The 22,390-nt window shown below is 40.0% G+C and overlaps 1 protein-coding gene across 6 annotated transcripts in view; it reads left to right on the forward strand.

Annotated features, from left to right (window-relative positions):
• The window catches only part of LOC128624049 (transcription factor COE3), a 103,710-nt gene that overhangs the window by 49,503 nt on the left and 31,817 nt on the right, over positions 1-22,390 (forward strand). For 4 of the 6 annotated variants that reach the window (XM_053651371.1, XM_053651347.1, XM_053651363.1 and 1 more), the window contains exons 7-10: positions 16,174-16,255; positions 16,365-16,482; positions 19,349-19,482; positions 19,702-19,828. In XM_053651371.1, the coding sequence (XP_053507346.1) occupies positions 16,174-16,255; positions 16,365-16,482; positions 19,349-19,482; positions 19,702-19,828 (461 nt within the window). The remainder of the gene's footprint in view (positions 1-16,173; positions 16,256-16,364; positions 16,483-19,348; positions 19,483-19,701; positions 19,829-22,390) is intronic. The other 2 variants (XM_053651355.1, XM_053651339.1) reach the window with 1 other exon arrangement.

A 22,390-nucleotide genomic window follows, 5' to 3' on the forward strand; every position in this document is an offset into this window, starting at 1 on the left:
ACAGTATGTGAATATATATCTTCACTATAGTATACGGGATAGTATGGTGGTGTATAACAGTACTGGACAGTATGGTGGTAGATGACCATAGTATAGTGTATAGTATTGTGGTTTGTAATCTTATGTAACAACATCCTGCCCAGGGCCTACAGATTTATGTTGTGCATGGTCCTTGTTAAATAAATGAAAATGAAATAAACTTGTAACAGTTTTGTACAGTGTGGTTGTGTTTAGTGATAGGAGACCATGGTATGATGGACAGGATGGTAGTGACTGAGCATAGTGTGGTGGACAGTATAGTGGTATATGGACAGTAGAGTGAGAGAACACCCCAGTATTGTGGACAGTGATGTGGGACCATAGTATAGTGAATAGTATGGTGGTGTATGACAGGATTGGACAGTTTTGGTTGTGAAGTACCAAGGTATGCTTATATGAAAATAAATATTGGGGACAATACAGTGGAGAATGAGCATTCTGACCCTATTATGGGGCACTGTATGATGGTGTGTGGCCATAGTATAGTGGATAGTATAGTGTTTTATGACAGTACTAGACAGGGTGGTGGTGTATGGTTACAGTATGGTGATGGATATAGTGTGAGAAGACCATGGTATGTTAGACAGTATGGTAGTGTATGACCATATTATGGTGGACAGTATGATGGTGTATAACCATAGCATACTAGATAGTGTGGTTTGTCAATTTATTATCATTAGTATGGTATTGCAATTTATGGTTTATGGCCAATGTTTGCTGGACAGTAGTATGACCATAGTATAGTGAAGGGTATGATGGTATATGACCATAGTACTGGGAAGGTATAATTGGTTATGACCACAGTATGGTGGACAGTATGCTCGTTTACTGACACAGTCTGGTGGATGGTGGTGTAGTGAGTGGCCATAGTATGTTAAACAGTATGTTGATGTATAAAATAGTAGACTGTATGGTGGACTGTGGGAGGAAACCCCCGAAGCACGTGACGAACATGCAAACGCCATGCACACAGGGCGGAGGAGGGAATAGAAGCCCAAACATGTTCACATGCACTTCTTAAATGTATAAGAAACAAGATAGATTCATGATATAGAACATAACCGATCAAAATAACAAATCTTATGCAAATGTGTCAGAATCCTAACGAGTTGTAGTGGTTTCGCTGCATTGCATATGAATGAATCTGTGTTTAAAGCTATGAGCGCTAACACTGCCCTCACCCTAAGAACTTGTGCAAACTCTTAAAAATCATATGTCTGTGCTGGATAAAAAGGGCTCTCCTACAGTGCGCAACCTTTAGAATCAGCATTCACCATTTCACATGATGAAAATATCAATATCCATTTAGAGGAAACTGATGTATTTAGATAACCATGCCTCGTAGCATCTGATTAATCGATGTGGCTGAGATGCAGCAATATAGGGAGCCAGACAACACTTTAGAATCCTTCATTAGCATTTCTCCTCAGGACAGCTTTGTAGACTCTTTAAAATATGCACGATGAATAATTGACAGGGTTGAAAACGCAAGACCGTGAAATGCAGGCCAGATTCAGGAGGAAGCAGCAAACAAGTGTCAGTACTTTCTTGCCCTTGTTTTTCATACTTTGCACCAGCACTGTTGAGCTTTTTAGCACTCTGTATGCTAAGTCAACTAGATTTTAGTAAAAAAAAAAAAGGTTCAGGGATACTAGCTAGTCATAAGAAAGGCTGTAAGTGCTAAGCCTGCAATCCTGCTTAGTCAAACCTTTGGAGTTGTATCATCCACAGTGTCACATTTTCAAGATATTTCTAAGTGTGCTTAGGATGAGGTTTATACTAGCATCACAGGCATGAGCAAGCCAGTCAGTAGTCGCCCAGTGCTTAAGGTTTGAATCCCAGGATTACCATAAAGGGGCCCTTGATCAAGATCCTTAAACCTAAACATCTCAGACTATATCCTCCATCAATAGTAAGTATTCCCATAGTGGTTAAAATGAGTGTACTGTATCTTTATGGGGTTTAATGGCAGCACTAGCCAGTTTACACGCATGCGGAGTCTCAAGAGGTCCTCGTCCTATAAATCAATACAGAATCTGAGAGTGTGTCGTGTAAATTTACTCAGCTGTCTAGAACAAAGTGTGCAGATTCGACGTATTAAGGCTGGGACACGTTTACAGAATGCAAATTCCTGAAAGCCTGGAACGTTCTAGGTTAGCCAAAGAGAAGGAGGTTCTTTAAGAAGATACTTACAGGCTGTCCATCAAACAAGGTGAGAAGAGGTAGTAAACAGGAAGTAAATGGACTGCACTTATATAGTGCTTTTATCCAAAGCGCTTTACACTGTGTCTCACCCATTCACACAAACACACTCACACACCAGTGGTAGCAGAGCTGCCATGCAAGGCTCTAACTTGCCATCGGGAACAACTTGGGGTTCAGTGTCTTAGAGGAAACTGATGTATTTAGATGGGGTTCAGTATCAAGGACACTTCAGTATGTGGAGTCACGTCAGCTGGGAATCGAACTGCCAACCCTACGATTAGTGGACAACCCACTCTACCACCTGAGCCATAGCCACCCAAGTAATATGTGAAAATGTGTATTGCTGTTGTATTTTTTGCTTTGGCTCCTTATTTGATTACCTGAGGATGGATCTTTAACTAGGAGGGCATGGTGGCTTAGGGTTACCATATTTGCCTTGCACCTCCGGGGTTGGGGGTCCGAATCCTGTCTCCACCCTGTGTGCTTGGAGTTTACATGTTTTCCCTGTGCTTTGGGGGTTTCTTCTGGGTACTCCGGAGTTCTCCCCAAGTCCAAAGACATACGTTGGCTGATTGGCATCTCTAAATTGTCCGTAGTGTATGAGAGTGTGTTTGATTGTGCCCTGAAATGGCTTGGCACTCTGTCCAGGGTGTCCCCTGCCTTGTGCCCCAAGTTAGATGGGATATGCTCCAGGATTGGCGCAACCCTGTGTAGTATAAGTGGTTTGGAAAATGAATGAATGTATGAATCTTTAACTAAAGTTAAACCCCAAATTAAACACAGTTGTTTGCTTAAATCCAGATTGAATTCTAATGATCAGTTCAGCTAATACAACGCTTTTAGCGTGGATCTGACCCATCCACTGACATACAGTAGGGTTTTTGTGGTAAACTTCTGTTTTTTTTTTCTCTTTCTAGTATTTTCTCGTTAGCAATGTTGGCACCTGCTTAGTGGCTAACAAGTTAGTGTCTAGAAGATTAGCTACATAAGCTGTCTAATTAAGTGTACCTATGAGAAGACAAGCCATGGCCCAACAAAGTAATCTTTGGTTGGAGCGGCAGTTTGGTCCACCATTTTGTAAAAGTTCTGATGATCAGAATTATGGGATTTTCTACATTATGATAGATACATACAGTTATTGGAGATCGAGGTAGCTTCCTGAATCTCCGAAAACCGAGACACACTTGAGGGACTCTAGGACGTTGCAGGAACCGTGAAGTCCTAACGAGGGATTGGTATCAACAAGGCACTTGAAATTACCGAAACAAGGACCGAATGCAAATCATGAAGCTCACAAACACACGCACAGACATACACACACACCATCCGCTCCTCATCAGGGCCCTTGAAAACACTCCTTCATTAGGCAGTCGGAGAAGATGGTGCGTGTTTTGTGTCTTGTCTCGAGCCGGTACGTGTGCTTGGTATTATCCAAGCCAATTCAGAGCCAGATGGTGGAGTTCGATATGTGTGTGTGAGTGTGTCAGTTCACCTTGTCCGTGACCGTCTCTCCAGCACAGCAGAGAGGTTTGCCAAACAGATGGATAATACGGACCATCTCGGCACTGCGATTTTAAAACCCGCTTCTGGAATTTGTTTTTTTCTCTCTCTCTCTTTCTCACTCTCTTTATCTCTTTCTCTTCGTCCCGGAAAACCACCGAGCTACGTTCGCTCTTTTTCGGATCATCTTTCGCTGTTATTTTGCCGTTTCTCGATTGCCACGCTCGTTTGCTTGTTCTCTCTTATTATTTTCACTGCTGTCACGTTTAATTAAAACCTCACAATATGCCCGGCACTCAGCTGCACTTCAGAGCTGCTACAACCAAATTGCATTTACTTTGTGAGGATTGCATCACGAGGCCCGTCCTAGAACAACATGTCCAACAGACTGCCTCTTATTCCTTCTTCTGAACTTTTCTCTTTTAAAAGTTAGCATAAAATTAGTGACAAGGACCACATGTAGCATACCCTGAAGTAGCATACCCTGATATAGCATACCCTAAAGTAGCATACCCTGAAGTAGCATACCCTGAAGACACTTTAGGATTATTAAGTGACACGAAAATGGCTGCTATGTACAAATTGTATGTTAGTTTGAAAGTGTGAATGTGTGTGTGCTACTAATCTTTTCACAAATAGTACAATAAAATTAGCGACACACATAAAAACTATCATAACCTAAAGATACTTCTCATGTTAGCTTATTAAGTGAGACAAAAATGGCTGCTCTGTTTGAGGATTTTCTTCTCTCTGTATGTGTGTATGTGTGCGTGTGTGCTTCTTTTTTCCACAAATAAAATTAGCGACACGCACAAAAAAAAAAAAACTAGCATAACCTGAAGTTACTTCTCTTCTTACCTTATTAAGTGAGACAAAAATGGCTGCTTTGTAAACTTGTGAGAATTTTTTTTTTTTTTTTTTTCAGTTGTGTTCTAGGGTGAGAGTGTGTGTGTCTTCTTAGAAAACACACAATAAAATTAGCGACACAAACCAAAAAACTGGTGTAACCTGAAGGTACTTCTCTTCCTAGTTTATTAAGTAAGACAAAAGATGGCTGCTCGGTAACTTATTTGAGAGTCGTGTTTGTGTGTGTGTGTTTGTGTGTGTGTGTGTGTGTTTCTCACACACAAACGACGGCCCCAGCTCTCAGAAAGGTTAAAGTGGCATAAGCGATATTAAACCGCCATGGCTGAGAGGCAGCCCCCGGGCTGTTATTCAAATGCAGGAGTTATTTTTAATTTCGCTCCAATAAAGCGAGACGTAAGCGGCTTCCCTGCGCCGATCCTTAATTAAATACTTCACGCATTATATTAGTCTTGCGATGGCAGCCGCCGGTTCGGAATAGTAATGGCCATAAAGAGAAACATTTGTCTGACAGATAAAGTGAGGGATAAATCAAAATCCCCCCAGTTCCCCCACCACCCCCCCAACCCCTCCCTCCCCTCAGATACGATACGATTTAGAAATAATAAAATACTCCTGTTTGCTGGTGTGAGGGAAATTAGATGATTTTTTTTTCTCCTCGGCACACTCATATACCATGGCGCTGTTGAATTCTCGATTCTGATTGGTCACAAGGTGCTCAAGTGCGATATTCATGCGCTCGTTTGAATACGTTGTCGTTTTTAGTAACAAAGAATCATTGATGTGATGAATTGTTCTGTAAGGAGATATATATATATTTATTTATTTATTTATTTATTTATTTATCTAACATTTCTGGAAGGGGTCTCCAGTGTCTTTCTAAGAGTCAATAATTTCTCAGTAACATGACAAGTCTTATTAACTGGCAAAGGAACGACTGTTTATACATAAGCGTTATAATGTAAATGATAACAGTAACGAATTAATTATAACTAATAAAAATAATTGAAATAAACTGTTGCGACATTGTTGTCAACTTGGGTGGAAGGTATTCTCCACTTTCTACCCTAATAATAAATCACTTCCTGGTCAAAAGTACGTTATACAGTTGAGGTAAATTGTAATTATTTTGTCTTCTGGGAAACATGTACACATCTTATGTAGCTTCTGAAGGGCAGTACTAAATGAAAACAACAACAACAAGATCAGATCTTTAAACAAAATATTAACAGTTTACACCGTTTACACCCCCCGTCTGTATAGTTTACACCCCCCTGTCTCTGAATGTATCGTGTTGCCTTCTTGAGCATCAGTGAATGTGTGCACCTTTTGTAATAGTTTTATAATAGTACAAGTTCCTCAGTTTGAAAAGACAGTGTGAAAAGACGGACCTTAAAATCCTATAGTCAATGTTGGAAAGGGGTCCAATATGCAGAAAAAGAATGTGCAGGTCCTGGAGGATTTTTCTGAAGAACACTGGGCAGTTTAACTGCTCAGGACAAACAAGGGACTCATGAACTACTATCACAAAACATAAAAACAATCGTTGATCATCCAGGTAACAACGCATAGTGTTAATAATCAAGCGTATGTTAACTTTTGAACTGGTTCATTTGTGTAAATTCAGTTATTATTGTGTCTTGTGGACGATATGTAAACTTCTGTTATGTGAAATAGTTTATTCAGCGCAGAACTAAATAAAATGATCCCTCTTATTTTTTTAATAATATAAATTTATAAACATTTTACAGATTCTGCAAGGCATATGTAAACTTATGAACTCTATGAAGTATGACACTTTACCACATCATGATGCTCGGTTGATTGGGAAGTCAGCGTTAATGATCTGCATTACCACATTTAGTTTCTCTCACCTTTACTACTTTAAAAAAAAATACTCTGGCAAAGATATTTAACATGAGATCATGCTGAAATGGTAACTTCTAACCTGCTAATAATGTGCAGTTAGTAGCCTGAGTAACTTTAAAGCGAACGTGGAACGGCTGTTGGATATTTTTAAGACGCTTTAAAGGTTTGTAAATGACATTTTCATTATTTGATTCATTTATTAACATACTTAGTGTGGGCTTGTTTGACATTTCTGACTGAAGTCTTTCTAGCTTTTCTCAGTGTCCATCAATCCTCCACACATGGTTCCTTCCTTACAGAAATGCCGTCTTGTCGGTGTGTGAAAGAAGGGGAAAAAAGCCAGCGTGAAAAATGGGGCCATTTGGACTTGTTTGTAAGTCCTGTCAAGAAGCAGCACCTCTAGCCTGCGCCGGTTAACAAATTGGATGTTTAATCTGGTGACATTCCTATCTGGGCCAAGGGCTAATGTATGTGTCTAAGAATAGGCGTTCGGCCTCTCTGATAGATGGAGGGCTATTATAGGCCGTATTTAAATCCAAGTGAAGCGATTCCTTCGCAAACGAGCGACAGCTCGAGGAGGGACTGGATGAAACTGTCAGTCTAAACGCATCAGGAACGAGGTTTTTCTTTGTTTTTTTTATTGTTTCTTGTCTTGATAGACTGGGCAGGATGAAAGCTGAGGTGTTGCAGATAGAACGGATGGTGTTTTATAGGAGCGTGATGGAAAGTTTGCTGTCGAGTCTAGAGGAAGAAACGTCTATCTTGCTACCATCCACACCTTGCACGTGTGCACTGGACCAAATCATCCTCACTGAATAGATTGGTCAGAAGTTTGTTGATTAATTTTCTCAGACAAATCATAGGATTTTACAGAATTAGTGCATTCGTTCTGATATGTTTCTGTAATAACGACTTACACAGGGATTTTCTATATCCACATAAACGTGTGTAGTTGTCGATATGGTTGCGTTTTCTGTGACGAGATGTTTATTTCACACATATTGAAGGAGTCTCCAGTGTCAGGGCTTTTGAACAGTCAGAGGTTTTCAGAAGTTTTCAGAAATGGCAAAACCTGAACATCTGTTTCCTGTAGGAGAGGGAGTTACAGTGTGAGAAAGGACTGTGTAACTGTGTCAGGGCTTTAAAGCACATGATGTATCCTGATAGTGTGTGTGTGTGTGTGTGTGTGTGTGTGTGTGTGGGTGTGTGTGTGTATGAAGAAACGCACTTGGAGTCTGATTTGCGCTCTCACTATGAGGTCACTGTCCGCACATATTTCACTTCCTCTCCAATCGTGCATTATGTCATGCGGTGAGACAAATATATACTTTTCCATGGCAACGAAGCGCAAAGTGCAGCCAGGGGACCTCGACAAACCTGACTGGAGTGTGTGTGTGTGTGTGTTTGGAAGAATATGTGTGTAAGTCAGGTATGTATGTGAACATGAACACGTGTATGTTGTGTGAGAAAGTGTGTGTGTGGAACTGGATGTCTTGTGTTTTGTCCACACTAAGTAGAAAACAGAAGGATCGCTGGTTTTCTCAGGCAAACACACACACTCACACAAACACACACACACACACACACAGATGTAAACGAGTGATTAGTTGTGTGTGTCCGCTTGCTCTACGCTCCAGGAATTGTGCCTGTGCTTTAGCTGAGGAATTGATACTGACTGAAACAGCCATGACAGAGAGTGTGTAATACATACACACACACACACACACACACACACACACACACACACACACACACACACACGTCATTTCTCTCTATCTGTACCTTTTTCTCCTGTACTCACTCTCTCTTGTTTTCTCCCTGACTTTCCACTCTCTCTCTCTCTCTTTCTTTCTGAATTTCTTCTTGTAATTCCTTTCTCGCTTTCTCTTCCTTTGTAACTCCCTCTCCTCTCTCCCTTTCTTTATCCTAATCTCTGTTTCTCTCACTCATCCTTCTTCTGTCTATCTAACTATCCCCCAGTTTATCTTCCTCTCTCAAATTCTCTCTTTCTAGTTCTATATCTCACTCTTGTGCTCTCTGTCTATTTCTATGTCTCTACCTATTACTATATCTCTATCTAACTATCTCTTTCTGTCTCTCTAGTTCTGTCAATCTCTCTCTCTCTCTCTCTCTCTCTCTCTCTCATGGCCTCTATATCTGTCAGCTCTATTGAAGGAGGTGTGGCCTCTGTGGTTGTTAGTACTAATTAAGGAGGCATGGCTTCAGTGTCTGTCAATCAGTGGAAGAGGCATGGTCTCTTGATCTGTCAGTCCTATTGAAGGAGGTGTGGCCTCCCCCTGCTCAAAGCCTACCTATTTGTAAGATCAAAACCGCTCTAAAGTGTATCGCATTAAATATTTGGCTTCTTTAAGTTTATTTGTCATACATCGGCTCATATTTGGCTCCCATAGTAAAATGCGAATCGTATCGTTTTTAAAAAATTCTTTTATGGAGACATATACGTAGTTGTTGCATGTCAGGGGGAGTGTAAAAGATACTTTTGGATATAGTAACTATATGTTCAGAGCTAATGTGAGAGAGCAGGAGGACGGAGAGAAAGAGAGAGAGAGACAGAGAGACAGACAAAAATACGGCACTGTTTTAGTGCCTTATTAAATATTTAGTTTGATTGTACATGGTCCTGTAATTGCCATCTTGGCCTGTGAATTATTAATAGCATGTAGCAGAGGCAAGGAGAGTCCCATTCTCTGAGAATTGGCTAGGTGGTCTCACATGGGTGTGCACACACACACACACACACACGAACACACACACACACACACCTACTTTTATTGTTGGTCGTAAATCTGGATAAATGCTTTAGGGTTGAGGCGAAGACTGAGGCCAGAATATGAATATCATGTCTCTGCTCATGTTCCTGAAATTATACTGAAGGAAAAAAAATAGCTGAATAAATTGGATGTTTGTTTTAGTAGGACCGATACTCCATGATTTAGTGTCAAATCATAGTTTGTAGAGATTTCATAGCTAATTTGTAAATTGTATTTCAATTAAGTATTACAAATTAAGTATGAAGAGCTGAGTGCTAACTCCGCCCCTTTGCTTCAAATTCTTTCGCAACTTTAGATATACATTAAACATATTAACCTTTCCAATCCAAGTTGAACCTTTTACGTATATAAACGTTAGGTTTATGTTAGGTTAATGTTGTACATTGCCAACATTTACACCAGGCCAGTTTGTCCTCTTTCTAGCTCTATTTCACGTCATCAGGTTAACACATCACACAGAAAAAAAAAAAAAAAAAACGCTAACATTCCTGTACATTATCCTGCGTCGTGAAGTATTTTTACCTGAGAATGGGAACATGGTGCGTTTTTAAAAATACCACCTCCGAAATTGAGCTCTTCTTCTTCCTGAGTAGCGTAATAAGTGCGAGACTCCAGGGAAAGGTGTGTGTAGAGTGTGTGCAAGAGAGCGAGTGAGAAAAAGAGAAAGAGATAGGCCAGAGTTAAGGTACTTCTCTTCACACGTCAAGTTAGAACAGAGCTGTGTGTCTGAGCGGCTTGACGCCGGACTTTCACCTCGCCGTTTTGTTCAAGCGGAGGAGCCATGGTGTGATTGTGTAGTTAGCTAGCTTATACTAGCTTGCTAGCAGTGTACGATGCCACACTCGAAATAATCCGAGCGTCAGTCCTGGAGCCATCATTTATACTTAAATGGCGTCTTTAGAGCCAAAGTTGTTTCAAATGTGTTGTCCTGAAATGGCAGTAATTAGCATTTCCTCCATTTTGTTTTAGAAGGACGAGATCCCAAAAAGACGCATATTTCACACATCATTATTAACTATTATCGTACGCATTCATGGCTCACCAATTTGCAAGGTTTTATCGTTAAATATTAATGTCGAAAAACTTGCCAACTAAACAACAAGTTTGCCACCATGCGAAAATCTTCTGCAAAGACGGCTTTGCGTTTAAAAAAAAACAACGACAAACAACAACAATAAGGTATACCATTTTACATAAGTGATAACAAGAACTAACTTCAACAACATTAAAAGTAACTATAATTGGATAAAAAGTTCATGTCATTCTTAATTAATGAAAATTTGCTTGTTGTCAAATTGCTGTGGCGCAAGAGGAAAATAATCAACATCGGCGTGTTAACAGTAACTTCGCCTCATCACCCCACCCTGATGTTGATTCTTTTCCTGTAACAGCACAACATGGAGTTATTGCTTATGCAGTGTGTATATAGCACACAATATCAGACTATAAACATTGCACACTACCATACGTCACATGTACTGCAGTTTATTTAGTATGACAGTTTTTGTGAGAGATATACATAGAGTATAGATACACAGAGAGAGAGAAAGAGAGAGAGAGAGAGAGAGAGAGAGAGAGAGAGAGAGGTGTATTTAGGGGCAGCAGTAATTCCTGACACTGTGTCGGAGGCACATTAGGCGAGTGACAGGGCCACACACTCCTCTTGTAATTGATGGCAGGCCGATGTAATGAGGTGACGGCTTACAACAGAGACTCCACTCAGCTCATTATCTTTACCTACTTTATAAGAGTAGAGAGACGAGAAGGAGAGAGAGAGAGAGAGAGAGAGAGAGAGACCGTGAAACTAATAACTGACTCTTGGCTCTAGATGGACATTAATAATTGATGTTGTTTTAATAAGTTTTCGATGGGGAGGGAGACTTTCAACATGAGGGCTTCTGTCTCTCTACATCTCTCTCCTCACATCTCCCTTTCTCTCTGTCTCACCCATTCTTCCTACATTTCTTCTCACTGTCTACATCTATCCCTCTGTCCTGAGACCTACATTACCTCATGTGGTTTAAAATATGTGTTACGATTCATGCATGATCTATTATTATTTTCCTTAGATCTGTCACTGTTTGAATTAGAACTTTAAAAAATGAAAAAAAAAAAAAAAAAAAGTAAGGACAAAAATAATGATATTCATTCTAGAGAACATATACGCTAAAACTTCTTTATGCCTTCGGATATCTTCGGGTTTCTTATGTAGCTAATGTTGTTACTAGCGTGTCTTCCATTTAAAAAAAGTCCCAAACTACGTATGTATATCTGTTTTGAAATAAATCTATACAGTCCGTCCAGGATTTTGCGATCGCAGAAATAAGCACAAAATCGAGCAAACTCCGCAATATTCGGAGGAGCATGCAATTTTTCAAAATTACCGCAGATTTTCCACAGATTTGGGCTAAGGCGTGTCGTGTGACATCATCACAACGCGCATTCAGCCAAAACCCTCTTCGATGCATGAGTACAGCTAAAAGGTCTCATTTACCAACAAACATCACTGTGAAAAAGCATGCAAGACAATTTCGGGCAATAGCCATTTCGCCAATTCAAGTAGTTTTCCACAAAAATATAGCACAAAAAAAACTTCACAAATTGCATTATAAATTTTGGAAAAAAAGCCCCCCAGAAAACCCCGCAGCAAAATCAAGCAATTTTGGCTGCAACAATCACGAAAAAACCTCCATAAAAACCTGTACGGACTGACTATAGCTACGAATATCTTGTAACTTGTTTGTTTGCTAGCACCTAATTACCTATTAGCTATTTCACCAGCTAGTATTGACCAGTAATTTTGCCTGTCAGTCATGTCAGAATTATGAAAAATGCGACTTCGTCAAAAAACCTGTATGGTATTTATAGGTCAGAAATTCATCATTCATAACCTATACTGTATACTAGCTACCTAAATAGCTAACTAACTGCTAAGAAATATGATAACTAAGAAGTATGATAATTATTAATAATTTCAATTCAAATGTTTATGCTATTAATATGCCAGAAATATGCAATTATATACAATACTTCTGACATGACTGAAAGGCAAACTTACTATATATACTAGATAGCTAAATAGCTAACTAATGATTTAATGTCTCTATTTACTAGTAGCTCATTAGCTCACTAGCTATTTCACTAGCTGTTCCTAGCTAGTACTGCAGTTTGGTCTTTCCATTACATTAGAATGAATGTTAAATAAAATGATAATTAGGAGTTTCTTATACATAAATATGGTTTATATTTTTGTCTCATTCTCTTTTTTTAGCGGCTGTTAATCATGTGTTATATTTATGTATGTTTTATTTTCTCCGAAGGTTTTTTTTTTTTTTAAATCATTGGCTGTTACCTTTAGACACTAGCACCGGGAGTATAACCTAAATCAACCGCTTGAATCCGAATGTTTTAGAGAAAGTTCATACTTCAGAGTGACGCCGTGTGCTGATTACATTTCCATTCAGTTTCCGGAGACTGTTTTTTTTTCGCACTAGCTCTCCCCAGAATCTCTCCCTCTCTCTCTCTCTCTCTCTCTCTCTCTCTCACTCTCTCCTCTCGCCCCCGACTTCCTGTTTAAGACCTTCACTCTGCGCTGGGTCTAAAAGTGAGCACTAGGACACTCCAAAGTGAATGAGCTTTGAAGTGCTGCCCGTTCTTCCACGGTGGGATCAGGAATCTCGCATTCCTTATCAACTCTTGCCCAGTGGCAGCTGGAGGAAATGAGGAATATGAAGCATTGATGTTCTCTCTCTCTCTCTCTCTCTCTCTCTCTTTCTCTGTTGTTTTTTACCCTCATTTGTCGTCCTCTCTCCGAAATTTTGTTTGACACCAATCATGATTACGCCCATATCAATTTTTCTTTTTCTTTCTTTCTTTCTTTCTTTCTTTCTTTCTTTCTTCTGTTCTATATATTTTCTATTTTTCTATTCTTTTCTTCTATCTTTTATTGGTCTCCTTCATTTACTGTTTCTTTAATTCTTTAAAAAAAAATTCTTTCTTTCTTTATTTCTTTCTTTCATCTGGACACCCTTGTCTTCTATCCTTTCTTGTTTTAAATTTTTCTTGTATGCTCCATTGTTTTTGGTCCATTGTTTTTATTTAGTTTACATTCTTTATTTCTTTTTTCTTTCTTTCTTTCTTTCTTTCTTTTCTTCCATTCTGTCTATCTTCTATTTTTTCTATTCTTTTCTTCTATTCTTTATTGGCCTCCTTCATCTCATGTTTAATTCTTTTTTTAATTACATCTCCATCTTTTTCTTCTACGCTTTCTAGGTCAGCTTTAGTTTTCTTTAATATTTTTCTTTCATACTTTCATTCATTTGTTCTTACTTTCTTTTCTTGCATTTTATCCATCTTCTATTTTTTCTATTCTTTTCTTCTACCCTTTATTGGCCTCCTTCATTTCGTGTTCAATTTCTTTCTTTCTTTCTTTCTTTCTTTCTGTCTTTCTTTCTTTCACCATGCCCCCTTTTTTCCCCTGCTCTCTCTTTTTCGGCTGGACGCTACGTCTCTGTGCTATCTCTCGCTTCACTTTACCAGCGCCTCATCTCCTGCTGCGTTTTAATTCAATCCCTATTGATCCATATCTCTCCTCCCAAGGACTCTAATATCATATGAATGGAGCTCGGGGATGGAGCCCCCATATTATTGTATTCCGCACCCATAAAGGGCATTAGCAGCCTTCAGAGCAACCCGGATCGAGTGTCAGTCGATACTGGCTAAATAGAGCAAAGCCCCTCACTCACTCACTCTCTCTCTCTCTCTCTCTCACTATATCTCTCCACTGTGATTACGAAATGCACATATTTCTTGAGCAACAGGGCACTCGTTGATGCCTCTCGCTCTGTCTCTGTCTCTCTCGGTGTGTGAGTGCTGCGGGTGAAAATGGGTGGGGTGGGGGGATTTAAAATGTATGTGGTGATTATGTCATGCCAGGCAAAGTGAGGTTTTAAAAAATCACCCGAGTTACTGGCGTGTGTTTTTAAAGATATTGTTACGGTCTTATTAGGAGGGAAATCAATGCGGTCAGCAGATGGCAGTCGTTTATATCACTGACAGGGGTTCCTCCACTCCTGCAATCTCTCTCTCTCTCTCGTTCTCTCTGTACAGACCAGGGAGATGGATGGAAAAGAGAAAAAGGAAAGGTGTAGCAAGATAAGAGAGGGAAAAGAAAGAAGAGAGAATGGAGAAAGTGGGAGAAGAGGATGGCGAGGAAGAAGAAAGGGAAAAATGATAAGGAAAGTGACACAAAGATGGAAGTGGAGAGATGAGAGGAGAAGAAAGAGACAGAGAGAGATAGATGGGGAAAGGAGAAGAAGAGGGAGACAAGGAAGTACAGGAGGAAGTAGGAATGAGGAGAAAAAACAGGAAGAGAAGCAAGGAATGAGGAAGCAGGAAAAAATAGAGAAAATCAGAAAAGCAGGAATTCAGAGAGGAGGAAAAAAGGGGGGAAGGAGACAAAGACAGACGTGAAAAGAAAGTGAAAGGAAAGAAGGTAAATGAGAAAATAGTAGTAGGAAGTGAAACAGGAAAAGTGGAAGTGGTGATAGAGAAAAGAGGAAAAATATGAGCAGATTCACAGAAGGAAAAAAAGGGGCAAAGATAGAGAAGGAGAGATGAGGAGCAAGGAGGAAAAGATAAGACGAGGAGGAAATGAAAGGTGAACAAGAGGAGAAAGAAGAATAAAGGAGGAGAGAACTTAGCGAAGAAATTGAGTGACTGATGAAGAGAAAGAAAGAACAAGGGAAAAGAAAGAAAGGAAGGGAAACAGATAAGAAAATATGAAGATGAAAGGAGAGAGGATGATAAATTAGGAGAATGATAGGAAGAGAATGGAGAAAATAAGGAAGTGGAGAGAAGAGGAGGAGGAAAAGGAGAGGAGTAATGTGATCCTGAGTTCATGAATGAGGTTATCCTCTGGTTAATGTGACATGACTGTCAGTGACCTTGGTCGCCGTTAACCGCCTGGATTATTATTGTGATAATGTGACAATTAAAAGGGAAGCACTCGATCAAAACTCCAGTGCTGGTGATGGATGCGGGTAGAGGCTAATGCTGTAAAAGTGACATCCATTTCTTACTGTAAACTAGCTATATCAGAGAGAACAATGTCTCAGGTTAGCCTCATCAATACCCGACCCTGAGCTATAGAGTGAAAATAAGAGTAGGCTGTGTGTACTGGATGTTTGTCTTTACCATAGTTCTCAGGGGTCTAAGCATTGCCAGTGGGTCTCTGATTAAAAAAAAAATTCCCTGAACATAAAACCCCTGGCATATTGGACAATTACTTTTGTGCTCATGATATCTCAAAATGTACTCCAATAGAATCTACCCTAGTTGGTATGGAATACCCAGAAATGCTTCTTTAGAATGTCACTGTAGAGGAACCATATTTGGTTCCCTGATGAACCTTTAGCTCTGTGATTCATTAACTGTCTTTTTGTTGTTGCAATATTAAATGTAAATGTCCTTATTTATGGTGGGAAACATTTTAGTTCTCTATGGTACCAAGAAAAATTCTTAAAGACTCTTCAACCAAAAGAAACCAAAAAATGATCATTTCTTCTAAATCATCTTCTTATAAGTGCTATCTAAGTCCAGTTGTAGGATCTATACAGTAAGAGTTCTTTGGTAGTCCCATTGGGGGAACCCTAGGAGGCCTATTACAGAGTGTTATCCTATCAGAAATGTTTCCAAACTAGAAACTAAGAACTTTTTAACTATACAAAATACTCCTTAAATACCTACTGAAGGTCTCATCACTCATATCTACTTATTCCATCAGTGGAAAGGAATCACTTAAAACCTTAAAATTTCTCACTGTCAATATGGATAAATGATACAACATCAACAACATCAGTATTAACCAGCTCCTTTTATCCCTTTGTCATGTTTTTTTTTCCAGATTCTTCCTGAAGTTTTTCCTCAAGTGCAATCAGAATTGCCTGAAAAATGCCGGGAACCCCAGAGACATGAGACGCTTTCAGGTGCGCCCCATGAACCCATGAACTGAAGCCAATTCTTGTCCACTATAATGAACGATGGATTACGTGAACACTGCGGTTTTCTAAAGTATAAAATGCTTTGGCTTTCTAGGTGGTGATTTCCACTACGGTGAACGTAGACGGCCATGTGCTGGCAGTGTCTGACAACATGTTCGTCCATAACAACTCCAAACATGGAAGACGCGCTCGCCGCCTCGATCCATCTGAAGGTAAGACACTGCATTAGTCAAGCAGCGACTTAAAAGGTTGCTCGAACTGTGGCCCTACAACAGAGCGTAAAGTTACTAAAAAAGTAGGACAAGTCGTACCTGAGAAACCCAAATCTCCAAACACGTACTGTGGCTTTGATGCGTTCAGATGAAAGGCAACACTCTATGTCACTTTCCTCCACTGATCACCAATCAGTGTGTTTGTAAGACATCAGGTCTTGCTGATTAGCTTAGCGTCCTGTTGCTCACCACAGCACACCACCACACCTGACTCAAACTCCAACTCAAACTCATCAGCTCTTGATGAAGCCTTTGATGAGTTCCGTCGAGTGCACTAGAACAACGAGAACGCCGCACTGGAGAGCGCTACGTTCCTAAAGGACCGGAATTGAGAAATAAAAACCTGTCACAAGTGGACCGACACAATGAAACCTTGATTTCCCTTCAGAAGAGAAACGGCGGCATTGTTTTAGCGTACAGAACAGTCTGAGACACAAAGCCAAAAAAAGGTGGTGTGTTTTGCGGGTAAAATGCAGAGCTTTCATGTCCAGCACACTGGGACAATTTTGGGAGGAAGAGCAGGATTTAAACAGCTGCTCCAGGTTCGAATCAAGTCCCCAACAGGTGAACCTGAAGCCGTTATGACTTTGGTTAATTCATTTATCGGTGTTTCGGAATTCCCTGGTTTGTAGTGAAGTTTATAGACCAAAACAACACACTTGATTTGAGAGTTTCGAGACACTCTCTGTGTGTGATCATATAATAAACCCAAATGCAAAAGTCCACATTAGACACTTATGCATGGCTTGTTCATTATGCATTAAGTTTGATTCATTATGACCTATATAGTATTGGTACATAATTGTATAACTGGGTATCTGAAAATGACCAATATTTAGCTATAGTAATGCACAATAAACACTTTATTAAGATTCTGTTATGCAAATTATTGAGGATGATCGATTAATGATCTAAATTCATATCTTACTGATGTACTGTATAATTGCCAACTTTATACCTAAATCCAAATTCAAGACCAGTATATTATATTTTGGTTGCCAGGTGAATTTGTTTGATTTCTTATGTACTAAGTCATAATGAAAGCTATATCTACTAAACCCAATCCAATGTTTTTGACTTCTATTTAACTAACGTATTTTGACTAACTATTTTGACTAACATATTAGCTAAGCTCGATTCAGAAATACAGCGCAGAAGTAATGCACACACCAAATTGGCTTGGGTGATCGACTAGATTTAGGTATTTAAGTGGAAACGTTGCCTGGTTAATATTCATTTCATAAACCCAAGCGCAGATTCATTCTCAACGCTCCAATTTATTGTCCAAACCAGCCTTCTCTGAGTACACCTGTGGACGTACGCTAATAGAAAATCCAAATACAGATGTTGTTAAGTCTGATTTCTGATTTACAAATCCTGCGGTTGAATAATTTCAGATAGTCTAGGCTTCATCTCTTGTCATTTTAGCCAATCTAATGAACGAGAGTATTTACAGATCTCATGAGCATCCTAAGGTTCTCAAAAGTTTTACTTTCCCAAGATTCAGCGCTTTCTTCAAGTATGCAGCCTTTCAGACACAAGTCGAATCAATTCCTGTCCACAGTCCGTCATACACACACACACACACACACACACTCAGCCTGCCTGTCTCCATCACATCAAGCCAAAAAACGACTTCACCATAAACTACAAAAACTCCCAATGATCTCCTAATGGCTTTATTGAACTGACCCTTATACAGGAAATAAGAATATAAAATGAGCTTTTATAATTGTAATTACAAATTACTCCTACTTAGTCTGTTTCTCTCCATCACTCGGTAGCTAGGAAACAAGTTAAAAAAAGAATACTGAGGTGTGTCGACGAGACTCAAACACCCTGCTTGTAGAAACAATTGTCACTATGCCATCCTGAAGCAATCTGAAATACGTAGATTTATATATTTACATATTCATCTCACAAAAATGGTTTGGAAAAACTTTGTACAGCCAGTAGGATGGAAGTAGGCTTGTCTGTCTTGCAGGGACACGCTGCTATTTTATAATAATCAATGACAGAGTTACTATTACCACCCTGAAGGGAATTATTTTCCTATGAAAACATTTTCTTTCTTTAAAAGCACATTTATTCTTTTTATAGCACAGCAAATTTGTCAACGGTTACGATTATTTGTATATACTAAAGAACTTCATGTCATAGTTGTTATCTGTTTATAGTTACGTTTCACGTTGCGGAACATCCGCGAGACAAGTTAGTTCATGTTCTCACTTACGTTATAGTAGCTATAAACAGTTCCCTCACCAGCCTCTCCTTTCTTTCTCTCACAAAAAACACAGCTTGTCATGTTACTGAAAAAACACAACGCGTAAACTGAAGCCTTAAAGTTACAGCTTTACCTCTGAATGTTACGAAGCGTTGACGTAAATGAACATAATAAACATAATATACTTAAATAAACATCTCCTTATAGAGAATTTTAGCGTGTCAATAATTGTACACGTTTTTAGTGCGTTTATGTAGAACATATGCCATACAAGTCCCTGTGAACGAGCTGTTGCTATAGAAACAATGATGTATCAGAAAGAAGGCATTGAAATAATACTGTGATTTGGATTGCACGTGGAACTACTGTACTGAGCTGCTCTTATAGAATATTAAACAATGCTTTCTGACCAATCAGAATCAAGAATTCAACAGCGCTGTGGTATAAACAGGAAGTTACTGTTTGGCAAACGTAATATTGGTTGATTATTATGATGATACAGTTTGGCTGGTTTTAATTTGTTTGTTTTGGTTTCTCTCGTGTCGTGTGTGTGTGTGTGTGTGTGTGTGTGTGTGTGTGAAGCAGCCACTCCATGCATCAAAGCTATAAGCCCCAGTGAAGGCTGGACGACTGGAGGAGCCACTGTCATCATCATCGGAGACAACTTCTTCGATGGGCTACAGGTCGTCTTCGGGACCATGCTCGTCTGGAGCGAGGTGGGTTCTTTAGTAATCACACACACACACACACACACACACAGATTGTAACATCTTAAGCAAAATGTTAGCGATAATTCAGCACTGTAAGAGTTAATTAAACAGTGTAGGTGTGTGTGTGTGTCTGACTGAAGGGTCAGAGTGGACTCTCGACAGTGCAGCGGTGTGTTTAATCGATGCATGTGTATCGAGCTGAACGTGTTGTGTGCTGTGTTTTAGCTCATCACACCCCACGCTATCCGTGTTCAGACGCCACCCAGACACATCCCCGGGGTCGTGGAGGTCACACTGTCCTACAAATCCAAGCAGTTCTGCAAAGGAGCGCCGGGACGCTTCGTCTACACAGGTACACACACACACACACACACACAAACTAGAATACACTATACACTCCACTCAAGATTACAGGTGAATTATGTAATACAACTTAAAGATATAAAGGTAATACAACTGTCCGCCATTCAAGTCCCTCTGAATGAGTACTGTAGAAACGATAACGTATTACAACACGCGCATTAATATAAACCTTCTGACCGGAATTGAGAATTCAACATCGCTGTGTTCGAACTGATATTTAATATCTGTTTGTGTCACTATGCAACCCCTTTACCGAGCCCAAATGTTTCCCCAAGTCGCTACAGTGTCGCGTTTTTCTTCCTATCCATCTGTTCTCCAGCGTGCCCGAGTATCACTCCGTCTAATCGATGCTTTTTTTATTCCATCGGAATAATTCGAGATGCCATTCAAAGGTCAGATGAAGGACTGTTTAGCACGATAAGAAAATGTCACGGCGTAAAAAGCGGGCCTTGTGTTAAGGCTCTGTGTTAAACATGAGGTTTATCTCCGCGCCTCGCCTTTGTCCTCACTCGCATAAAGACGAGTTTACAATGGGACAGCGGGACTTCGCGATGTCCGCTCTGACTGACATCTCCATGATTTGACTGACAGCGCAATGGCGCATTATGAGGTTTTCATGAGATGTACATTGTGAATAGGGCTCGCGAAAGAAAAATGCATTGATGATGGTAAAGAATAGACTCGAGTGAATAAAATACACACGTGAAATAGTGTGCGCTTTTATCGTCGACAATAATCTGAGCTGAATGTGTGATCCAGTGACGAAGTGAAGATTTATCACGGACTTATATGAGACAAATACAATGCGTTCTGATAAGTCTTTCTTGGGTAGCTTTCTCCTAGCCATTACTTTTTACATTATGTGTGAATTCTGACCTGTACAGCCAATAGAAAACAAGAGGGCGGGGCTTCTGGGTAAAAGTGTAGGGTGGAATGCGTTGTTTAACATTTGTCCTGTTATCATGATGGGAGTCATCCCATCCACTGAGATATGTTTTAAAAACCAATTATGCTAGAATTTTCTCCTTAGCAATCTTGCCACTTCTATTCACCAATCATAAGAGCAAACACAACCTTTTTTTCCCCCCATTGTGAAAACGTTGGCCTCGACTTGCACCGAGAATCATCTTTTGTTGATATTTTTCAATAGCGGATGAGCATTGCCGTCAGTCTCTGCATCTTAATTACAGCGCTAGGTACATGTGATGTGAAATGCGAAGCAGGATTTAATTACTAAACAGGCAAGACTCGCGTGAATCCAAACCCAGCCGTGTTTTTCTCATCAGGGAGTTTCCGACCTCCTCTTCTCTCGCCAGCCTCGTTTTCAACTCACGGCTTCCAAATGAAAACAAGCCAGCTTGACATTTTTGGAAGGCATGCATTTAGGTCATTAGAAAATTAACGGTCCAAGTCGCAAAAAAAAAAAAGGAAGGAGAGAGAGAGAGATAGAGAAGGACGGAGAGGGAAGATATACATGTTGGCAAATTTTCAGTACTTTCAGGTTTTCCTATGCTGTCTTCTTTTATCTGGCACTCAGTAATGATAAGAGGCTGAGGAAAAGCCTCAAAGAAGGTTGTTGAGAAGATTATGCTTGCATTACTTATCAGTCAGTGAGTGAAGAAAGTGAAAAATGAAGAAATTAAGTGCAGATACCAGATGCAGGTTGCGTAGTGTCTTTCTTGAACTATCCTTTCTCTTTCTTCGTCCATCTTCTATGTCTGATCCCCCCCGCCCCCTCTATTCCATTCCTGCCCACTCCACCCCACCCCACCCCACCAACCGCCTCCTCCTGTCTCCGGAGGCCGAAGCTCCCCAGGTGCGCTCTAAGGTGGGAGTGAAGGAGGAGAGTAAAAGAGAGTGAGGCGAGCCTGAGGGTATCGACTTTCCTGGGAAAACACATCTCTAGAAAGAAATCAGTAGCCAAATACTGCAATAACTCAACCGTCATTGATCCACGGGTGCATTGATCTGCGCATTACAAACTCTCAGACTGGCAGCGTGGACTCAAGACTCTCGAAAACAGCAATCAGAAATAAATTACTGCCTTTGCTCCTTCACAGCCTACAAGCAATAATAATAAGAAGAAGAAGAAGAAGAAGAGGAAGAAGAAGAAGAAGAAGAAGAAGATTTTTGTCTAATAATGTGAACCATCTTTTTAGATGCTTAATCAAATCCCTGGAAAAAAGCTTCATCAGTGTATGCTCCAGTGGTGCTAACAAACAATCATTTATCGGGGTGGTGGGAGATGAGTTGTTTTTCTGAGGGACACGTGTCACTTCATGTCCAGACTTGCCCAAGATTTTTACACACAGTACACAGGAAATTGCTTCATGAGTGTTGGGTTGTGAGGTTAAGATCTTTGTATAAACAACACAGTGTCACGATTGCAAATTTGTAAGAACTGGCAAGGTGTGTAAAAGCACGATTCAGCTTGAGGAACAATTATATTTTTTAAATTTGCAAGAGATCAACAGGCCAGAAGGACATTTTCTTGGTTTATCCCTCTCAGAGAACCCTTTAAGCTTTATGTAGAACCTTACTGGAGAGTTCC

The sequence above is a fragment of the Ictalurus furcatus genome, chromosome 2 (assembly GCF_023375685.1).
Source record: "Ictalurus furcatus strain D&B chromosome 2, Billie_1.0, whole genome shotgun sequence".
NCBI lineage: Eukaryota > Metazoa > Chordata > Actinopteri > Siluriformes > Ictaluridae > Ictalurus > Ictalurus furcatus.